The sequence below is a fragment of the Symphalangus syndactylus genome, chromosome 6 (assembly GCF_028878055.3).
Source record: "Symphalangus syndactylus isolate Jambi chromosome 6, NHGRI_mSymSyn1-v2.1_pri, whole genome shotgun sequence".
Classification (NCBI taxonomy): Eukaryota; Metazoa; Chordata; class Mammalia; order Primates; family Hylobatidae; genus Symphalangus; species Symphalangus syndactylus.
Window position 1 is genome coordinate 140,607,585 of NC_072428.2, and position 19,613 is coordinate 140,627,197.

At 54.3% G+C, this 19,613-nt stretch overlaps 1 protein-coding gene across 1 annotated transcript; it reads right to left on the minus strand.

Moving 5' to 3' along the window:
• Positions 1-1,122: 1,122 nt before the first annotated feature.
• On the minus strand, positions 1,123-17,732 carry IQCA1L (IQ motif containing with AAA domain 1 like). Its single transcript, XM_055281492.2, has 19 exons — positions 17,657-17,732; positions 16,725-17,052; positions 15,589-15,711; positions 15,119-15,304; positions 12,659-12,730; positions 11,078-11,283; positions 9,979-10,063; positions 9,356-9,484; positions 9,127-9,202; positions 8,597-8,703; positions 7,723-7,806; positions 7,577-7,632; positions 6,651-6,733; positions 6,391-6,498; positions 5,421-5,620; positions 4,870-4,956; positions 4,403-4,580; positions 3,765-4,003; positions 1,123-3,213 (listed from the first exon to the last, which is right to left on the minus strand). The coding sequence occupies exons 1-19, from the start codon at positions 17,665-17,667 to the stop codon at positions 3,106-3,108; spliced, it is 2,466 nt and encodes an 821-aa protein (XP_055137467.1). The 5' UTR covers positions 17,668-17,732; the 3' UTR covers positions 1,123-3,105.
• Positions 17,733-19,613: the final 1,881 nt, after the last annotated feature.

Consider the following 19,613-nt stretch of genomic DNA (forward strand, 5'->3'; position numbering starts at 1 on the left):
GTCAGTCAGGCCGGGTGGGGGAATTAGGGAGGGGCAGGAGAACATGTGAGGCCTGAGCCCTCCAACCCTGAGCTTCACCCCAGGGCTGTATGACCTCAGGGTGGAAAGGGACCATGCTGCCCAGTCCGTCATCTCAGCATTAAAGGGAAGTGAACTTCCCAAGATCACACAGAGAGCTTGTTGCAGAGCCAGGACTGGAACCCAGGGCCTTGAGCTCTTTCTTGTTTTTCCTCTGCTTCACCAAATCGGCCTCCAGCTGCCTGGGCTCTGATCCCACTGGGAAGGCCTGTGGGTGCCAGATAATATTTCCTGCCCTTCCAAATGTCATCTGTTAGCCCTGCACCTTCCCACTCCCAAACCAAGGGAGGAGTTCACAGTAGTGACACAGATTGCCCTCGCTGTGTGAGGCACCCCTCAGGGGGCTCCCAAACATAGACATGTGCCTGAGTAACAGAGCGTAACCCACAGGCAGCCACAGAAACTCCCCATGCTGGCCCTTGATGCCAACCCCCCCATCTCCCTGGATGACCTTGGGTGGCACCTCTCCCCTGCGGTGGTTACAATGGGGTCTCTTCACTAGAGAGTGAGAAAGGAGAAATGTCTCTGTCTCCTCAGGCACTGACTTTTGTTTGGGGGCCGGGTGGATCAAAAGGAAAAAAAGAGAGAAAGAAGATGAGAAACCAAGCCCTCCGGCTCAGCTCTGACCCACCACTGCCCATCGTGGGCTTGGGGTGCTCCAGCCCCAGTGGTCTTGCCCCTTTGGCTCACACTAGCTTAAAACAATTCTTTTTAATCAATTGCTTTTTTAAAAGTTTCATTTTTAACTGACAAATAATTATATATATTTATGGGGCTATAATATTTTGATACATGTATATAATGTGTAATCATATCAGGGTAATTATCACATCTATCAAATGATATTTACCATTTATTTGTGGTGAGAACATTTAAAATCCTCTTTTAGCTATTTTGAAATATACATCATTATTCACTACAGTCACCTTGCTGTGCAATAGAACACCTGAACTTATCCTATCTACCTGTAACATCATACCCACTGACCAATGTCTCCCCTTTCCCTGTCCACCTCCCCCGAGCCCCCAGCCTCTGGGAATCACCCTTCTACCCTTTACTTCTATGAGTTTGACTTTTTTAGATTCCACAATAAGCAAGATCATATGGTATTTGTCTTTCTGCACCTGGCTTATTTCACTTAGCACAATGTCCTCCAAATACATCACATTTAAAAATCCATTCATCTATTGATGGACACCAGTTGTTTCCATGTCTTGGCGATTGTGAGCAGTGCTGCAGTGGACGTGGGGGTGCAGAGCTCTCTTCTGCATGCTGATTTCAATTCCTTTGGGTATATACCCAGTAGTGGAATTGCTGAATCATAAGGTAATTCTATTTTTATTTTTTGAGGAATCTTCATTCTATTTTTCAAAATGGTACTAATTTACAACACCACCAACAGTGCAGAGTTCCCTTTTCTCCATATCCTTGCCAACACTTATTTTTCATTTTTCGATAATAGCCAGTCTAACAGGTGTGAGATAATATCTCATTGTGGTTTTTGATTCACATTTCTCTGATTACTGATGTTGAACATATTTTCAGATAACTGTTGGCCATTTGTATGTCTTCTTTTGAGAAGTGTCTGTTCAAGTCCTTTGTTCATTTTTTAATGGGGTATTTTCTTGTTGTTGTTATTTAGTAGTTTGAGTTCCACGTGTATTTTGGATATTCGCCCCTTATCCGATGTTTGATTTGCAAATATTTTTTTCCCAGTCTGTGGATTGTCTCTTCACTCTGTCATTTCCTTTGCTGTGCAGAAACCTTTTAGTCTGGTACAATCCCATTTGTCTATTTTTCCTTTCATTGCCTGTGCTTTTGGGGTCATATCCAAGAAATCTCTGCCCAGACCAATATCATGGAGCTTTCCCTTATGTTTTCTTTTAGGGGTTTTATAGTTTCAGGTCTCCTGTTGTCTCTTACTACCTGTGGACACACCTTGGCCTTCATCCACACACTGTGTACATGGTCCATGGGTCTACCTCTTCCACGAGAACACTCTGGGGCTCCCCAGCCCTTGGTGGTATGGTTGCCCCTGCTCCCTAAGTTCTCTGACCCCATTCTCCCCTGAGCTGTTCCCTCCACAGCAAGGGGAAACCCACAGATGGACTCCCACCCCAGGGGCAGGAGGCTGTATCCCACTGAGCCCCGAGGGTTAGGCTGTGGTCAGAGGATGCAGTGCAGAGCTGGGGCAGGCAGGGTGCCAGAGGAGGGGTCTTTAGAGGAAAGAGATGAAGGCCACTCAGAGAAATTGGGTCAAGCTAATGATGCTCTCCCATGTCCACGGCAGCATTGGGTCTACTAACAGCCCTTGCCCTGGTCACAAAGCCCCACCACTTCCCCACACCCTTGCTGAGCCCTGCTTCCCATCCTGCCCCCGCCACTGCCCAAGCACCCTCCGTGCCCTGACTTCCCAGATACTTTTGCTAGAATAGTCAAACCCTAGAGTAAAAGGGACCTTAGAAATTCATTGTCCAATCTCTCTTTGCTTTATAAGTAAGAAAACTGAGGCCCAGAGACAGGAAAGCACTCTCCAGGTCACACAGGGAGTTAGTGCCAAGTGGGTTTAGAACCGGGGACAGTTAACTTCCAGACCTGTGCTTTTTCTATCTGACTGCAGACCTTCCTTCTTCCCTCTCTTCTCTTTCCCTCTCTCCTCTTCCTATTTTTTCTCCCTTAAATACCTCAAGGAGGAACAGATTCAGGGAACCAGGATAGGACAATGACAAGCAGATGAAGACCTGGAAGTGGGGGCTGAGGACAGGGATCTGGGAGGCAGAGCAGGGAGGTGGCAGTGAGCTGGCAATGGCAAGGGCCAGGGCCAGGGCCCAGGAGAGAGGTGGGGGCTAGACAGCGCCAGGCACAGGTAGGGGCACAGAGGGAAGGGTGGGAAGACACAGACATGGATGGACAAGAAGAGTTTGTCCCCAAGTCATCTGGGCATTTATGCCTCTGCCCCATCCCTTTACCCTTGGGCCACTGCCCTGTCCCACGCCACTAATCTCAGGTGCCCACAAGCCTTAGCCATCACTTCCTTTTCTTCTTTTCCTTGGCCAACTTGGCCTCCTCGACCTCCAACTGGTCCATCCTGTATTTCATGTTCTTCTTACCCAGTGGGGTCTTGAAGTACCAGTCCTGGGTTGGTGGGCACAGGAGTGGTAAGGCCCTCAGACCCATCCTGACCTCACCCTTCCCCCTTTTTACAGATTGTTTCCACAGCAGCCTCTTCTCCTCTCCTCCTGGGTTCGGGGGTCCTATTAGTGCTGGGGTTTCCCTTGCTCCCCACCAAATGCTTCAGGTACAATGTCAGCCATTCTTAGGGGGCAAGCCCTCTTCCCTCCATACCTGCAGCCCTCTCTCCTGCGCTCCCAAGGCCATCCTTGGCGGGGGCACTGACTCGGGGTTGGGAAAGGTGGGTAGCAGCTGCTACCAGAACCCACAAAGGGCTCCTGATACCTCAGTGGTTCTTGCAAGCTCCCACCCTCAGGGAAACCCGGTGGGATGGCCCCGAAGCCTTGGCATTTCCTGATGATTTCCTGCTCCCTTCCCAGGTGAGCTCAACACACATTTCCACCAATTGTCTTCTGGTAATTTGTGGGAGCAGAGGGAGGGGTCTGAGGTGTACTTCACGGGGCTGACTCCCCAAGGGCACTGCTTACCCACAGCCCCTGGCCCTGTCACCTCACCTTCAGGGACTCCTCCTCCTCCCTGTACACTGGATCCAGCTTCACCAGTTGTCCCAGGAACTCGGAGGCCACCAGGGGCCGCTTGGACAGTTGCAGGAACCGCCGCTCACTCAGCACCGATTGGATGGCTTGGAGAATGTGACCCGGTGTGTAGCCATCAGAGACCTTGGCTAGGGCACTGATGTCCAGGTGCTGGGTCGGCTGGATGCCCCGGGCCTCTATCATACGCTTCCAGAGCACTGCAGGCATGTGGAAGACATGGGGCCTGGAGGGGCAGTGGGCACCAGGGAGGGGCAACGAGGCCTGAGCAGCCCCCGCCTGGATCTAGAAGGAGCTTTGTGCTCCAGGAAGCAGCTCCACATCCATCAGCTCCCCCTCCCCAGGGAAGGTACCGGATCTCAAGCTAGGCAAGGGTCATCCTCCCAACTCAACCCGAGGAATTAGAGCATTGGAGGATATAAACCACCTGCTTGCGTGCACAGAGCCGAAGCCAGGACCCAGGCCACTGGGCTGCTTGTCCAGCAGCCCTTCCAGAAGATCTGGCTGTGGGGGTGAGGGCTCGCAGCAGCAGTGGGGTATGGGGCGGGAGGTGGGCAGGCTTTGGTAGGGGCAGCCATCCCCACATCCCCAGGCCTCACCATAGCGGGACGCGTAGTCAGGCCGGGGCATGAAGAGGATCCGCTCATAGACCCGGCACAGACCCCGCATCTCAGCCAGCTGCGGCTGGGAGGTTGTCCCAATCAGCATCACACGGTCTCCAGGAGTCAGCAGCCGCAAGGCCTTGGTGAGGTCCTTCTTTATCCGCTTTGGGTCCATCTGCTCCAGGGGAAGAGGGAGGAGTGGTGGGGCTGGGGCACAGTGGCCCAGCATATGGGGCTCCCAAATTGTCAGAGCCCACCCCACCCTCAGCCTCACCTCAGCCCTAGAGGGATGAGGAGGCTGCCCATCCTGCTTTGAGACAAGGAAACTAGGTGTGAGGAGTAGAGGGGCATGTGCAAGGCCCCGGTGGGTGGGGTTTGGAGCAACTTGAACAAGCCCAGGCCTTCCAGCCCAGCCCCAGCTCACGCCACCTGCCCCCACAGCCTTCACGCCCATGCTCCCTCACCTCCTTGTCTTCTCTGGGGATCTTCTTATAGAAATTCTTCTCAGCATTTCCAATCCAAATCACAGAGGGCTGTAGGAGTCGGGCTACCTGGATGGGTCAGAATGTAGAAATCAGATGTTAGATGTCTCTGGAGAAGGGTCATGTCCCTGCTGGTCAGAAGGCAGGATGAGGGCCGGGCTTGAGCAAGGGCTGACCTTGGAGCCCAGTCTCCACTCTCCACACCTGGCAGTCCCACCTCCCAGCCTGCTGCTGCACATACCTCACACCTCAGGGTAAACTGAGTCACTGCCCCCCCATGGGGGGGCTGCATGTTCAGTCTCATCCCACCATGAAAAGAAACTGCTCTGTGTCCTCCCTTTTCCCTTCATTCCCCCACCACAGGGGCTGCAGGGGGAACCCAAGCTCCTAGCCCGGGTCGGTAGGGAGACCTCCCCAGTTCAGCACCTGAAATCATACCCAGTAGGCTGATGGGTGATGTGACCTCAAAGCCCACCCTCCTTTGTTGCCACAGGTCTGAGAACCACAAATGCCAAAAGCTGGGGGCTCCAGACCTTAAAGACTATATGCACCATCATCTGTGCCCCATTCCTGCCAGGATATTTGCCCAGCAGGTTGGCCGGCGACAGGTCGAACAGGTTGGCGCCAGTTTCTGTGCACACTGCCTTGACCAGCATCTTCTTCCCCATGCCAGAGGGGCCCACCAGGAGGATGGAGCGGATGAGCGGGGCCATGGTGTGGATATCCGGGGAGCCTGAGAGCAAGGAAATGGGCCAGAGCCAGGCGACAGGTCAGCAGCAGGAATCAGGGCTGGAGATGACTGCATAAGGTCAGGCCAAGGGCCTGGGGCTGGGGGAGGAGGTGCAGATCACAGGGCGTACTACCTTCCCCAACACCTGCAGGTCCCCTAGTCCACTAGGCCTGGGAGCTGGGAGTGGCAGCAGGAAATTTTGAATGGCTTAGGAGTCTCCAGTATAGGAGCTGTGCATGGGGCTGGGAGGGAGCCCGCTACCCCCACTAATGCCCTTTCTGTTTTCCATTCCATCTGCTTCCTCTCCTGGATTATGAGTGGTGGAATTGAAAGGCATGGGACACAGGAGGTGGAATTTGCCGTGAGCTGAGATTGTGCCACTGCACTCCAGACTGAGTGGCGACAGACTGAGAGTCTATCTCAAAAAAAAAAAAAAAAAAAAGGAAGGCCCGGGATAAACCACTCAGAAAGCTCATCAGCTCAGGGAGTATAGGGCTGGTGGTCTTCTGGGAGCAGAACAGACCCTGGGTTGTCCCTTGGGATTGAGTAAGGGGCTGGCAGTGTGGGCTCTTCAGCAGGTCAAGGGCCCACCTGATTTCTGGGGTGGCTCACTCTGGGTGTGACCTCCAGCAGGGCCTGGGCAGGGCAGGAGGACCTGGGGCTTGGAGGCCCAGGCTGGACATGTCCACCTCAGCCACCCTACCCTGACCCCAGCCCTCACCCCAAGGGCTGCCTGCCCAGAGCTGGCTCCTCACACCCCCAGAGCCTCTCACCAAGCCGAAGGACCGCATACAAAGCCACATTCTGTCGTATGTCAAACAGGGATGGCATGGGCAACTTCTTTGCCAAACTCAGAGTGGATCCAAGATAGAGGAAGTCACCTGCGGCGATAGGCAGTCACTGAGTGACAGGCACCCTCTCCAAGTGGCAATCAGGTAATCAGCCACAGGGAAGGCGAGGCTGGTGGACGGGGGTAGGGGAGCCTTGGCACCTGGCCACAGACTGGGAACAGGAATTCTGGGAGGGGCCTCACCTATGTAGTCTTTCAATGCTACTGACTCACTCTTCCTTAGAAGGCCAGAAATAACAAGCTCTTCGTACAGAGACTCCACAGACCTGGCAGAGGATGGCACAGGAAGACCCCCACCACCACGAGGGACATTAGCAAGTGAGAACACAGGGAAATGGAGTCAGAGATGGGGGGCTGTTGTCATGAAGACAGGGGATCAGTGGTTCTCCTGCACAACATTCTGTGGTCAAAAATATCTGCAGTGCCTGCAAACAGGCAGAATCAGGTATGGCACCAAATCACTGTCCCAGGAGGCAAGCCTCCCCCAGTTGGTGCTCTGTAAGAGGGGTGTGGGGGGACAGGGGCCTCTGTGACACTCATCAGTCTGCCCCCTGACCGAAGGTCCACCGTTAGAAATCCAGTCATTTGAGTTAAGCATTGCCCTCTTCTTAGAAACTACATTTAAGACGTGAGTGCTCCTGGGAGAGACAGCCATTAAATTCAAGCAGCTGACGTCAAGGCACTTGTGAGCTCTCTTTACCAGACAAGTCAGCAGGAAGGGACCACTGACGAGTCCCTTAATGTCTCAGAGTGGGAAATCCAGGGGGAAATGACTTTGGCAGAGACAGAGCTGGTTAAGGCAAAGGTTGGAGGAAAGATCTGGAAGTGGAGAGCAATGACCTGATTATAAACTCCATTGAGATCTCGCTCTGCATTTCATGTACAGAACCCTTTCTTGTGCCTTTGCTTGATCCCCAGGGCTATCATGTGAGTTTCACAGGGCAGGGCAGGGCAGGTACTTGGTGAACAAGGCCAGGGAGTCAGAGAGGGAAGGCGACTTTCCCAAGGTCTCACAGCAGCAGAGCCAGGACCTGCAGTCAGGTCTGTCCTGGACTGGGACTTACTCCACCACCACCACCATGCAAAGTGGGCACGACAGGGTCTGCTACCTGTTTGGGGTCAGATCTTTTTCCTTCTTTTTCCCAGTTTTCTTCCCAGGTGTTTTCTGGTTGGAAACAAGCGCATAGGTCATTGTGCCCGGTTCCTTGCTTCCCCTGTATGCCCTCCCCTGCCCAGCCCCAGCCCTTCATCTTGCCTTTGGAGCCCTCAAAGGTCTTTCTTCCTCCTTGTCCACAGCCAGATGGAGGTTCCTCAGCTCCTGACGCATCAGCTCATCCACCTAGACGAGACAGCCGAGGTATGGCGGGGTGGCCTGGGGCTGGGAGGACAGGTGGGAGAGGAGCAGGCAGGCAGGGATGGGAAGGAGGGGAGGAGCCTTGTAGAAGAGCCCAGTGAGCCTGATGAAGGCAGTAGGGACAGCCCTGACGCCTTCCCGCACATTCCTCTGCGTTCCTCCCTCCCTCCTGGCACCTGTTCACACCCAGTCCTAATCCTCTTTCTGCTCTCTCAGGAGCCCTGCTCTTAACAGCCTTCAATGTGCAGAGAAGCCCCCAGATGGAATTCAAACCCAAGATCCCCCGCTGAGGTCTCTGTGACCTAAACGATTCCATAACCGCTTAGCCTCAGTTTCCCATGTGTACCATCAGGAAAACCACGGTACTTTCCTCATGGGTTGTGTGAAAGATCACATGATTGAATACTCCTGAAGCCCACGGCGTGGGTGGGACACGTCATCAGACGGTTCCTGAGGATGGTAGTGTGGTGTGGACACCCTGGCTCCGAGCCCCTCCCATACCCTCCACACCCCTGCTGCATCAGCCCTGGGAGAAAGCAGGACCAGGGGGAGGCAGAGGAAGGTGGGAACTGACGTGGGCAGCAGATGGAGCTAGGACCATGCACGGAGGCAGCAAAGTCTACAGAGGATGAGCTGGGGACTGGGGTTGGGTGTTCAGGACAAGAGAGAGGCAGAGAAATAGGTGGGGAGGAACCTGAATCTGGCTGGAAGTGTGGGTCATGGGGGAGGGTACAGGGTAGTGGCCTGCAGGGAAGCCCTGACCCTGTGCTCACACCTGTATCCGGATCTCCAGCTCCACCTCCTTCCTCTTCTCCTCCTGGAGGGTCTCGGAGTCATAATTCTGACTGGGGTGTATGCTCTCACACCGGTTCTTCCATGTATCTGACCGCGGAGAATGGATGGATGCATGAAGGTCAGAGTGCCGGGTGTATACACACAGGCATTCACGTGTGCACAAGCACATGCACACATACGTGCACACAGACACATGTGTGCACACAGGTCAGGAGCCAGGCCCTGGCTGGTTGCCCTGTCCCCACCCACCAGCCTGGCATTTTTTCTACCCAGACAGCAGATAGGCTTGACCCCAAGGCCTGTGGCCACAGGATTCAGACCCAAACCTGTAACGCCCCCACCCAAAGAATCACACCATACCTCCCTCTTCTCATTTGGTGTTGTCCCCTTTGTCTACACACTCACACTGCCACTTCATGGTCCATGTGGCAGACACCCACTTTCTCCAGGACCCAGGGCCCCAGGTCCCACAAGGCACAGACACTCTTCCCCAGCCGTCTCCCCTCTTACTTAAGTATTCCTCATGCCCGGCACTGATCATAGGGATACATTTGGATGGCAACACTTGCAGCACCGCATCCACTTCCTAGAATAGAAACATTCTTTGACCTTGACTTCATCACCTCTACCTAGCACAGACTCTGGCTCTAATCTTACCTGAACCCAGCTTCCTACCACGAGTTCCCCCACAGCTTGCTCCTCCCTGTCCCTCACACCATGCATCCGGGAGGTATCTTACCCCCTTCTTGGCCTTTTCTTCCTTTCCTTTCTTCTTCTTCTTCTCTTTTTCATCCTTTCCTTTTTCCTTGCTCTTCTCTTGTTCCTTTTTTTTGTTCTCTTGGACCTGCATTTCCAGTTCCATTCTTACCTGTGACCAATGACACAAGACATTTCAGAGAAGATTAAGGGAATTTTACAGAAGAGAGCCCTGGATTTTACAGAAGAGAGCTGGAGATCTCTCAGGCCCAGGGCCTGAGACTGGGGTGAACCAAGGATTCCCTAGGCCTAGAGTAACTGATGGGGTCGGGACAGCTGAGCATGCAGAGACTCCTTTGGGGTCCAGGGAGAAAGGGTGCCCAAGAAGGAGCGTTCTGGTCAGAGCCACTGTTCTCTCCTGGGCCATGGGATCTGGAGCCACTGCAGTCTACCCAGACATCCTTCCTTTCCCAGCCACAATGCCTGCTCCAGCCGCAGCTGCTCCTTGCTCCTCTTCCCCATGCTGTCTTTCTAGCTGCCTGCATTTCCCCCAGCCACCTCCGCCTCCATTGAGGCTGACCCCCTACCCCATCCCACTTGCTATTCTCTGTAGCCTCAGGCTCCACCTGCCATAAAAAACTGTCCACCCCACCTCCAACAGGGTACCTGTTCTGGAGTTTTGTCTGCAAAGATTGAGTAGGATCCACCTGAAGATGCATCTGGATAATCAGGGAACCGGCCAGTAAGGTCACTAAGTGAACATAAGATGATTGGACAGAAAGATGAATAGATGATTGGAAAGATGGATGGTTGGATAGGTAGACAGAGAGGTGGGTAAAAGCGTTGGCAGATGGACAGATGGATAGATAGATAGATAGATGGAGAGGTGGGTAGAAGGGTGGGCAGGTAGATGGGCAAATGCATGGGTGGATAGATGGAGAGGTGGGTAGAAGGGTGGGTGAGTGGATGGACAGATGGAAGGATAGACAGAGAGGTGGGTAGAAGGGTGGGTAGATGCGTGGATGGATGGATGGATGGATGGGGAGATAGAGAGGTGGGTAGGTGGGTAGGTGGATGGACAGATGGATAGACAGATGGAGAGGTGGGTAGAAGGGTGGGTGGGCAGATGGGAAGATGCATGGGTAGATAGATGGAGAAGTAGATAGAAGGGTGGGTGGGTGGATGGGCAGATGGACAGATGGAAGGATAGATAGAGAGGTGGGCAGATGGGCAGATGCATGGGTAGATAGATGGAGAGGTAGGTAGAAGGGTGGGTGGGTGGATGGGCAGATGGACAGATGGAAGGATAGAGAATTGGGTAGAAGGGTGAGTGGATGGATGGATGACAGATGGATGGATAGGTAGATGGAGAGGTGGATAAAAAGGTGGGTGGATGGATGGAGAACACCAGAGAAAAATAAAGGACGAGGGTGACGGAGGGAGAGGTGGGAGGAATGGACTGTTACAAACAGGAGGACAGATCACTCAGGGGGCATCCATGGGTGCTTTCCCCACCCTATTCTGGCACTTTCTCTCCCTTGTGGAAATGAGAAGTCAGGTGTGGAGATGGTCCTGTACACTGGGGGCCCAAGGTTGTTGAAACCAAGAGGGTCAGCAGTGTGCTGGAGACCTGGGGGTAGAGGAGAAAAGGGCCAATCTGGGCTAGAAGGCAGAACCCATGCAGGGGATGGAGCAGGAGCAGCCCTGAGGGACCCTGAGCGAAGGGAATGAAGGATGGAGGGTAGGGTCAGCTAAGGACACTGACTGGCACTCGATAAACCACTGTCGGATTTGCTCCTTCATCTTCTCCTTCATGTCAGGCCCCTCTGTCTCTACCAGAGAATCATGGGCCTTCACCATTGCCGCCCGGAACTCCTCCTCCTTCTCCATCTGGCGGAGCCTCCGGACATCCTCCACGAGGCAGGCCTGGGAGATGATGCTCAGGTGCTCTACCTGGTTGGGGGAGGGGAGCTGGGGGAGTGGAAGAGAGGCTGAGGGGTTCAGGAGTGGGAGGAACCAGCATCCAGTCTGGATGCAGCCCCCAGCCTCGGGCACACACGCCTGTACCTCCTCCTTCCCCAACACCACGCTCACGCAAGGCCTCGCACACACACCCACATGGAACAACGGGCTTGCCGGCATCGGGAGAAACTGTGTTTGGAGTCGAATTCGTCTGCATAAATTACTCTAATAATGAGTTTGCTAGATGCATCCAGGCTGTCCCCTGCCCGATTTCCCCAGCACACCCTCCCCTGGAGCCTCCGGCCCCAGCCCCCGCCTGCACCCCCGCCCCGCGGCCGAGTTGGCAGCCGCTCTCGCAGCCACTTTCCCGCCTCATTGGCTCCCAAATGTATTTTAAATATCACTCTGCGCAGAGACAATTACTGAAAACGCTGAGCTCACACTGTTGATAGGCCCGGGCGGCCAGGCTCATTCCTCACCCACTGCCGTGCACGGACCCCTCTCTGCTGAAGCCAACCCCTGCCTCTTTCAGCCTGCTCTCATCTCCTGGGGGTCCAGCCCTCTGGCCTCCCAACAAGTCTCTGACCTCCACTCCCACACAGCAGCCCCTGGCCCCTCCTTCCTCCCAAGGCCCCAAGCCTCCAGTGGTAGCCTCCCAGCCTGCCAAGATGTCACCAGACCTGGGAAGGCTCCCTTCCCTCCAATCCCTCCAGTCCCAGCCCAGCCCCCTCCCCAGCTCCTTCTGGCAGCCAGGCCTCCACAGGATCTGCCTGGGGCAAAGCCCTTCCCCTAGGGAGCATGCTCCCGCCACCCCTCCAGTCTCAGCCTGCCTTTCCTAAGTCAGTGGAGACCAGCTGGATGAGAAGACAGAGAACGGGATAGATAGCTTCAAGGAGCCAGGCCTACTCACTTTGGCCAGGCACACGTGTGTGCACACAGGCACATGGCCTGGAAAGCCCTGGTTTGGGGAGTGTGTCCCCACCCAACACAGCCCCTGGTGTCTCCCCGTGGCTACCAGAGGCTTGTGGGGGGCAGGGTGCTCCTGCTGGCTTTGTGGCCTCCTCCCTCTGGGGGTCCACCCCTACAGCCCCTTCCAGCTGGGGGTGGGAACGTGGGGTCCAGGATGCTCTACACGATGCCCCTTGTGGCCCCACAGGTGAACTGCTGCGAGGGGCCGGATCTCTACAAGAAGAAGGGTGTGAAGGGATATGGCCGGGGGGCTTTTCTGTCCTTCTGCCTCGTTCTCTCCCAGGCTCTCCACCTGGCCTGAGTGGAGAGCACCGTGGGCAATGTGGGGCTGGAAGAAGACTGTGCTCTGGGTGGGGGCCCTGCCCTGGCCAGCCCTGTGTTCCAGGCCCCACCATGGGGAGCAGGTTGAGCTCACCATGCCAATGAACTCCATCTCTATTCGCCGGTCCTGCTGAGTGCATTTCCTCTGCAGGTAGCCTTTCCACACCTGGCGGAGGGATGTGAGGGACACACAGGACACACACTCTCCACCCTGCAGCAGCCTGTCTCTCAGAGAGGGTCCAAAGGGTCACACTAGAGATTTCCGGTGGGGTGGGGAGGAGCCCTGGGCAAGCCTGCTCAGGTGCACACTGAGCAGGAACAGCCTGGAACAGGGTGGTTTCAGGTGGGCACTCAAGCCAACTGGCCCCAGGGCCCCCCAGGGATTTCTTCCTTCCCATCGCCACCCTAATCTGCTATCTCTTTTGAGGGACAGATCAGAGCTCAAGCACCCTACACCCACTCCTCAGAATCCCCAGAGCAGTTGGAATAAATACTTGATTCCACCCAGGCACATAGACATTGGCGCTGAAGGGACTGTGGAGCTCCTCAGCTAATCCTAATTTTTTGACCCAAGGGAACTGAGGCCAGAGACTGGACGTGACCTCTCTCAGGCCCAAGACCCCATCTGTGCAGAGCCAGACCTGTCCTCTTTCTCCCAAGCCCAGCTACTTTCAGACTGCAGGATCACTGAGTGCTAGTGGGGCCAGAGGGTGGGGACGCTGGGCAGAGGAAGGCAGAGCCTGGGCCCGGGCCAGCCAGTGCTTTCCATCTGCCTCCTGGCACCTCCAGGAGCAGGGCTTCGTCCTCCCACTCCTGTGACCACCACAGGCCAGGCCCGCCATGACTGGGTCCTTCATATATTCTTTCCTTTTCTCAGTGCTCTGGATGACTCTAAGACCAGCATGCCATATTTCTGTACTCTTGATGTCTGGCAACAGGTACAAAATGATCTGCTTTGGTCTACAGGGGAAGTGGGACTCCATCTTTGGGGTCCATCCTCCTTCTTGATTCTTTGCTTTAGTGAGCCCTGCTGTCGAGAACCTCCTTCTAAGCCAGACATTGACACAGTCATCCTGCCTCAGACCGGCATGTTCAGTGTACTGATTAGTAATGCACGAATCTATTCCATTTGCAGATGACATATCTTCATAGAATCACTATTGTTAGTTGGTTGCCTGCTTTTGTCTTTTGGTGGGAAGTTCTAAGTTTTCTCTAGTGGGCTAGGAGGCAGAGGTTTTTGAGGTATTGGGACTTGAGAGAGAGAAGAAGGCGGGAGAGACTGATTTGAGAGAGAAAGAGGGCCCATCCCAGGTCAACAGTTCCTGGAAAGAAAAGGTGGCAAGAGGCTTATACGACAGAGGAGGGCCGGTGGCCTTAGGGGCAGTGACACCTGCATGAACAGAAAGTAGTCTATTCCTGCACTGGAATTTTCCCGGGGCTCCTCCAGTCTCTGGTCAAGCTGTTAACCACTACTGCCAGGAGTCAGCCTGTGTTAGCAGCATTTTAAGGAATGGTGGGAGAGGCCATGTTTGCACACCAAGGCAGACAGCAGAGGCTGACCCAGAGAGGTGCAGAGTGGCTGTCCAGAGCAAAGGAGAGGTGTGACAATCAGGATGGTAACAATGCTCGGGGAACCTTAGGGCAGAGAAGGGCTTTCTGCAGTGAGGTGAGACACGGGATAAAATTATGGAAATTATGTTATTTCCATGTTAAAAGGTGACCCAGAAGGCACAGAGTTTGGGGATGCTCAGATCACATCAGTTATCAAATTAATTCATCATGATCAACTTTCCCTCAGTTTCCAGGAGGCTCAGGACCCTTTCTTAAGAGATGGAGTCTTGCCACATTGCTCAGGGCTCAAGCAATACTCCAGCCTCAGCAGGATACATTTTAGGGGCTCATTTTCAACAGTCTTAAGAGTTTCTGGAGTGATCATCTATTCTGTTCTGCTACTCTATTATAGATCTTTCTTCTCTAATTTTAATGATCCTTCTGTTTCTGGGAATTTTAAGGTATCCTACTGCAAACGCTTTTGAAAATAGAGATGTAGATTAAATAATAAACAAGTAAGATACATGCTTGCTGACTGATTAAAGTACTGACTGGTTTAGAATCTAGTTGTGGGGGCTGGGCATGGTGGCTCACGCCTGTAATCCCAGCACTTTGGGAGGCTGAGGTGGGTAGATCACTTGAAGTCAGGAGTTCGAGAGCAGCCTGGCTAACATGGTGAAACCCATGTGTACTAAAAATACAAAAATTAGCTGGGCTTATTGTCAAAGGATGGTAGTCCTGGCTACTCAGGAGGCTGAAGCATGAGAATTGCTTGAACCCAGGAGACAGAGGTTGCAGTGAGCTGAAATCATGCCACTGCATTCCAGCCTGGGCAACAGAGTGAGACTCCATCTCAAAAAAAAAACAAAAAAAAAAAAACTAGTTGCAGGGCTACAGAATCCAAGCACCTGCACTCCTGTGATCAATTGCTGAGCAGCAGGCTTCCTGAATGAGGTGACTCTACCCTGGCCCTTTGGCCCTCCTCCTGGGCACCTAGATTTACCTTCTGTATGGTGACAGCTGCTTGGCCCTGACTGAACTTGTGCCGTCCGTCCTCCCGAATCCTCCGATCTTGCTCCTCATCTCTTCGAATCTCTCGCATGAAGGTGGCTCGAAGCCGGCCTTGCCTGGCCCGCTCTGCCTTTTGCACTAGAATTATGGCCTCAGTCTGGTGCATTCCTGTAAAGCACTGGCCAGAGCAGGGGCACATGAGGGAGAGCTTGCATCCAGGGTGGGCCGCTGGGAGACCAGCCATCAAAGGATGCACCAGGGCACCTTCCTCCCACAGTATCTGGGAGGCCAAGTCTTGTCTTGGCGTTGGAGGGTTACCATGGGCACAAGAACAGCCTTGAAGGATGCCAGGGATTACCTAAAGGGCACTCTGGTAGAGAGCAGGGAGGGGCCTCTCTGCATTCTGGAGGCTTTCAGGAGACGGGATATGGAAGAGTCTGGGAGGGTGTCATCCCCGTTTACCTTCTGGGAGGAGGACACTGGCTCCAGTCTGGACAGGATCTCAGCCAGTATCAGCCCTCGCTCCCGCACAGTGGTGGACTGCTCCAGCAGGAAGTATTTGGGGATTGGAACCTCCAGGTCGGCCTTTGAAGCAATGTTAGGGGAGGAGGGTCAGGAATCAAAAGTCTGAGCCATCTGGCCAATCCATTACCATTTTCAGGGGCTTACACACCCCCAGCACTATTTTCCTCCATTTTAGACTCCTGATTAAACTTAAAGGGTAATGGGGCAGATGCCCCCAAGGGTCATTCCTCTCTTCTTCTGACCCCCATCCTCTGGCTGGAGTTGAATTCTGGAGCATCGTGGTAGGTGGCAGTGGTCTCAAACCTGGTTGTGCATCAGAATCAACTGGGAAGCTCTTAAATGCAGATTCCTAGGTCCTCCTCAGACTACTACATCAGAATGACAGGGCCTGGGGAATCTTCCCTGCACCCCTGCCCCCTCCCCCCCCACCCCGCCCCCGACCAAGTGCACTGCTGCAGCTGATTGGGGAAACTTTGAGATAGTCTTGGATATGAAGCAGTTACTGAACCCTGAGCCGGACTGGAGACCCCGCAGAAGCTCTGTGCTCTAGAACAGCCTTCTAGAAGTCCGTGCACACAGATCACTGGAGGGTCTTGATAAAAATGCAGGTGCAGATTTAGTGGGTTAGGGGTGCAGAGTTTCTCATTCGTGATGTCAATGATGCTGGTCCGGGGACCACACTTTGAGGAGGCTCTAAAGGACTCTCCTCACCAATTCCCTGTGGTTCCTGGGTCTTCCCAGTCATGCAGGGGACCTCACCCTGACTCCATCCAACCCCTAAGTGCCTCCATGCGCACCCCCCACCGCCAAGGTTCCTTAAGCCCTTCCTACAAGGCCAAACCCCATCCTCTGATCTTCTCTGCCCTCCTTCCATTCCTAGCAGGTGTCCCAACACCAGGGATATCTGTGGGGTGGCGGGTAGGCAGGGGGTGGTCGGCCCCATCCCTACCCCACCCGACCCCAAGCTGGCCAGGGCATGGCTCTGTGTCCCAGGTGGTCAAGGCCGGTCCCACCCCACCTCTCCCCTCCCGCTAGCTGGCTTAGGGCGTGGCTTCGCGGCTGCACACACGTACTGGGGTGAGCTTGAGATCCTGCAGCACGCGGTCCAGGCAGTGGTTCTCACACAGGTCGGCGCGCACCAGCTCGTCCTTGAGCTCCAGCACGCGGCCCGCCACGCCGTCCAGCAGGCGTCGCAGCAGCCGCCGCTTCTGTGGCTGCACCATCTGGTCATAGACGGTGTCGAAGCGGCGCAGCAGTCCCAGGTAGTGCAGGTAGAGCGACGCGAGCCTGTACTGGAAGGACTGCCGCTCCTGGTCGGGCACAGGTTCGAGCAGAGGCTGCTCTTGGTCCAGCAGCTTTTGCAGGGTCACGTGGGAGGACTCCCAGAGGCGCTGGTAAGCTCTGGAGAGAGGGTGGTGGGCGCCGTGTGCTCTGAGCCACGGAGGAGTGGGGAGACGGAGCAGCCTGGCCTTTTGAGGAGTGTGGGCTCCGGGTACCAGAAGGTGTGATGTCACTCATGGCTCCGAAATGGACTTCAATGAAGTAAGGAGCCCACAGGGCAATGAGTGGACACTGACCTGGTCTTAGGGAGAGTGTGGGATTGGACTCTGCTGTAGGATTAGCAGAGAGAATGGGCATGACCTTTGGGGGTTTGGGGGAAAGCCAGCCCAGGCTTGGGACTCTGGTAAGGAAGGGGTCTTTGGGAGTCAGGGGCAGTGGGGCCCTCCAGGTGTGGGGCAGCCCACGGATGCTGCAGTGATCTGGGCTGGTGGGTGGCAAGTAGGGGTGAGGGATGAATGTGGAGGAGGGTTCCTTCCCCAGAGCAGAGCCCTGATTCTGGAATTAACCGTAGGAGGGAAGTTTCCACAGTGAAAGCTGCCAGGGCAGCAGCAGCAGCTGGGGTGGCCCAGTGCCCAAACCGCCACTCTGCCCCAGCCTCTCAGGACCAAGGAGGTGCTCTGCCCTTTGCTCTGCCCTGGAAGCCCCACTCCAGCCCCTCACTCACCCCTCAGACATCGTGCCCACTCCTCCACGCTGCCCCTTGTTTGTTGTTGGTGGAATTCACAGAACCTCTGTGGCTCCCTGACTCCCAGGGCCACAGGGCAGAACAGCCTGGTTTTAAGAGTTCTGACCCATTGTACCAGTGTTCTAGGGCTGAGGCAGGGGGCTGGTGGGTGCAGAATCGGGGACATTTATCTCAGAGGATGTCCTGGAAGCAGCGCGCGGAAGGGACTGTGGGTGGGTGGCTGCAGGCTCCCGAAGGGCAAGCTTCGGAAGCTTAGGGCAGAACATGTTGTCCAACTTTGGCCATTTTTCTTGTAAGGAACAAGTAAAATAAGTTTCTATTTGAAGTCCCCTAAAAGCTTTGGCGCTCTGGATACATCTGTCCTAAAGACATTACCCCCTAACAAGGCATCACTGCAGCTTCTCACTCTGAGTGGCCTCTGCTCCTTCTCTCGGCCCCTGCCTCCTGAGCCCCACAGCCCTCCTTCACTCTCTGGATGACAGCATGGGGAGGCCCATGTGGTGGAGGGGAAAGGCACTGATTTGGAGTCAGAAGGCCCTGAAGGCCCAGTTGCCCCCTTGGGTGAAAGTGAGCATAACCACACTTGCCTCCCTGAGGCCTGCCAAGAGTTCACACCATTCCCATGAGCCAGACCCGTGTGAAGCATCATGCTAGAAAGTATAGTGGATGCTGCTCTGCATGCTTGGGGCTCACTTGGTCACCTGTGGGTACCACCTCCCATCACTGCTACAAGTTCAGGAGATAATTTTTCCAAAAAGACAAAATATTATACCACTAGCAGCCTGAGGCTGGTCAGCTAGGGTGAGCTTTTTGGCTCAGTGTCATGACGAGGCTTATGAATAAGTAAATCTACGAGGAACAGGGCCAGGGAAAGGGACAGAAGGGAGACAGCGGCAAGGAGGAGCAAAGAGGAAGAACTTGAAGGTGCCTATAAGCTACCTGAGGGTCTCATTAAAATGCAGATTCCAGGCTAGGCGCAGTGGCTCGTGCCTGTAGTCCCAGCACTTTGGGAGGCAGGGCAGGCAGATCTCCTGAGGTTGGGAGTTCAAGACCAGCCTGGCCAACATGGTGAAACCCCATCTGTACTAAAAATATAAAAATTAGCCAGGCGTGGTGGCACATGCCTGTAATCCCAGCTACTCAGGAGGCTGAGGCAGAAGAACCGCTTGAACCCGGGATGGGGAGAGGTTGCAGTGAGCAGAGATGGCACCACTGCACTCCAGCCTGGACAACGGAGCGAAACTCTGTCTTAAAAATAGATAGATAGATAGATAGATAGATAGATAGATAGATAGATAGATAAACAGATTCTGCTCCAGATCTGAGGGGGGACCCAAGAGCCTGCCTTTCTAACAAGCTCCCAGGTACTTCGGCTCCTGCTGGCCCGGGTCATGCCTGGTACAGCAAGGTGTGAACACAGGACAGAGTGGGCAGGAGTGAGACTTTGGGGCCAGATGTCCTGGGCCTGCCCCTTGCTAGCTGTGGACGTAAACATGGATCGTTAGTCCTCAGCTCACAGAACCTCAAGGTGAGGCTCGAGGTATGAGAAAATACACGTGACCTAGGTAGCTGCCGCTGAATGTCAGCTATTACTGCAAGGCGATGCCTTTTCAATATGTGGAGATGAAAGCGACCACAAGCCAGGTCTGTCCAATTACAAAGGGAACAAAGGATTGGAGGTTTGTCTAAATCCCACCCCTTCATCCTGTCCAAGCTTGGAAGAGGATTTATGGGTCATGTGCCCACAAGATAAGCAGAGGCTGCATGAGACAGGAAAAGCAAGTGGTTAAGTGGTGAGCAGTCAATCCAGGTAAGGACATAGGCATGGCCGTGGTGCTTCTTGCAGTTTTTCTGTGGGTTTCAAATTTTTCCAAGTAAAATTGGGGATGTTAGGAGTTTCAAAAACATCCCCACTGATTTGTTCTGAAATAAAGGG

Bases quoted from the DNA above. Each gene is read 5' to 3' on its own strand.
- IQCA1L (XM_055281492.2), bottom strand. The intron at 9,203-9,355 runs GTAAGATACCTC...TTTCTATTCTAG, and splicing joins AAGAAAAGGCCAAGAAGGGG to GAAGTGGATGCGGTGCTGCA. The intron at 4,581-4,869 runs GTGAGGGAGCAT...CCCCTGGAGCAG, and splicing joins TCCCCAGAGAAGACAAGGAG to ATGGACCCAAAGCGGATAAA.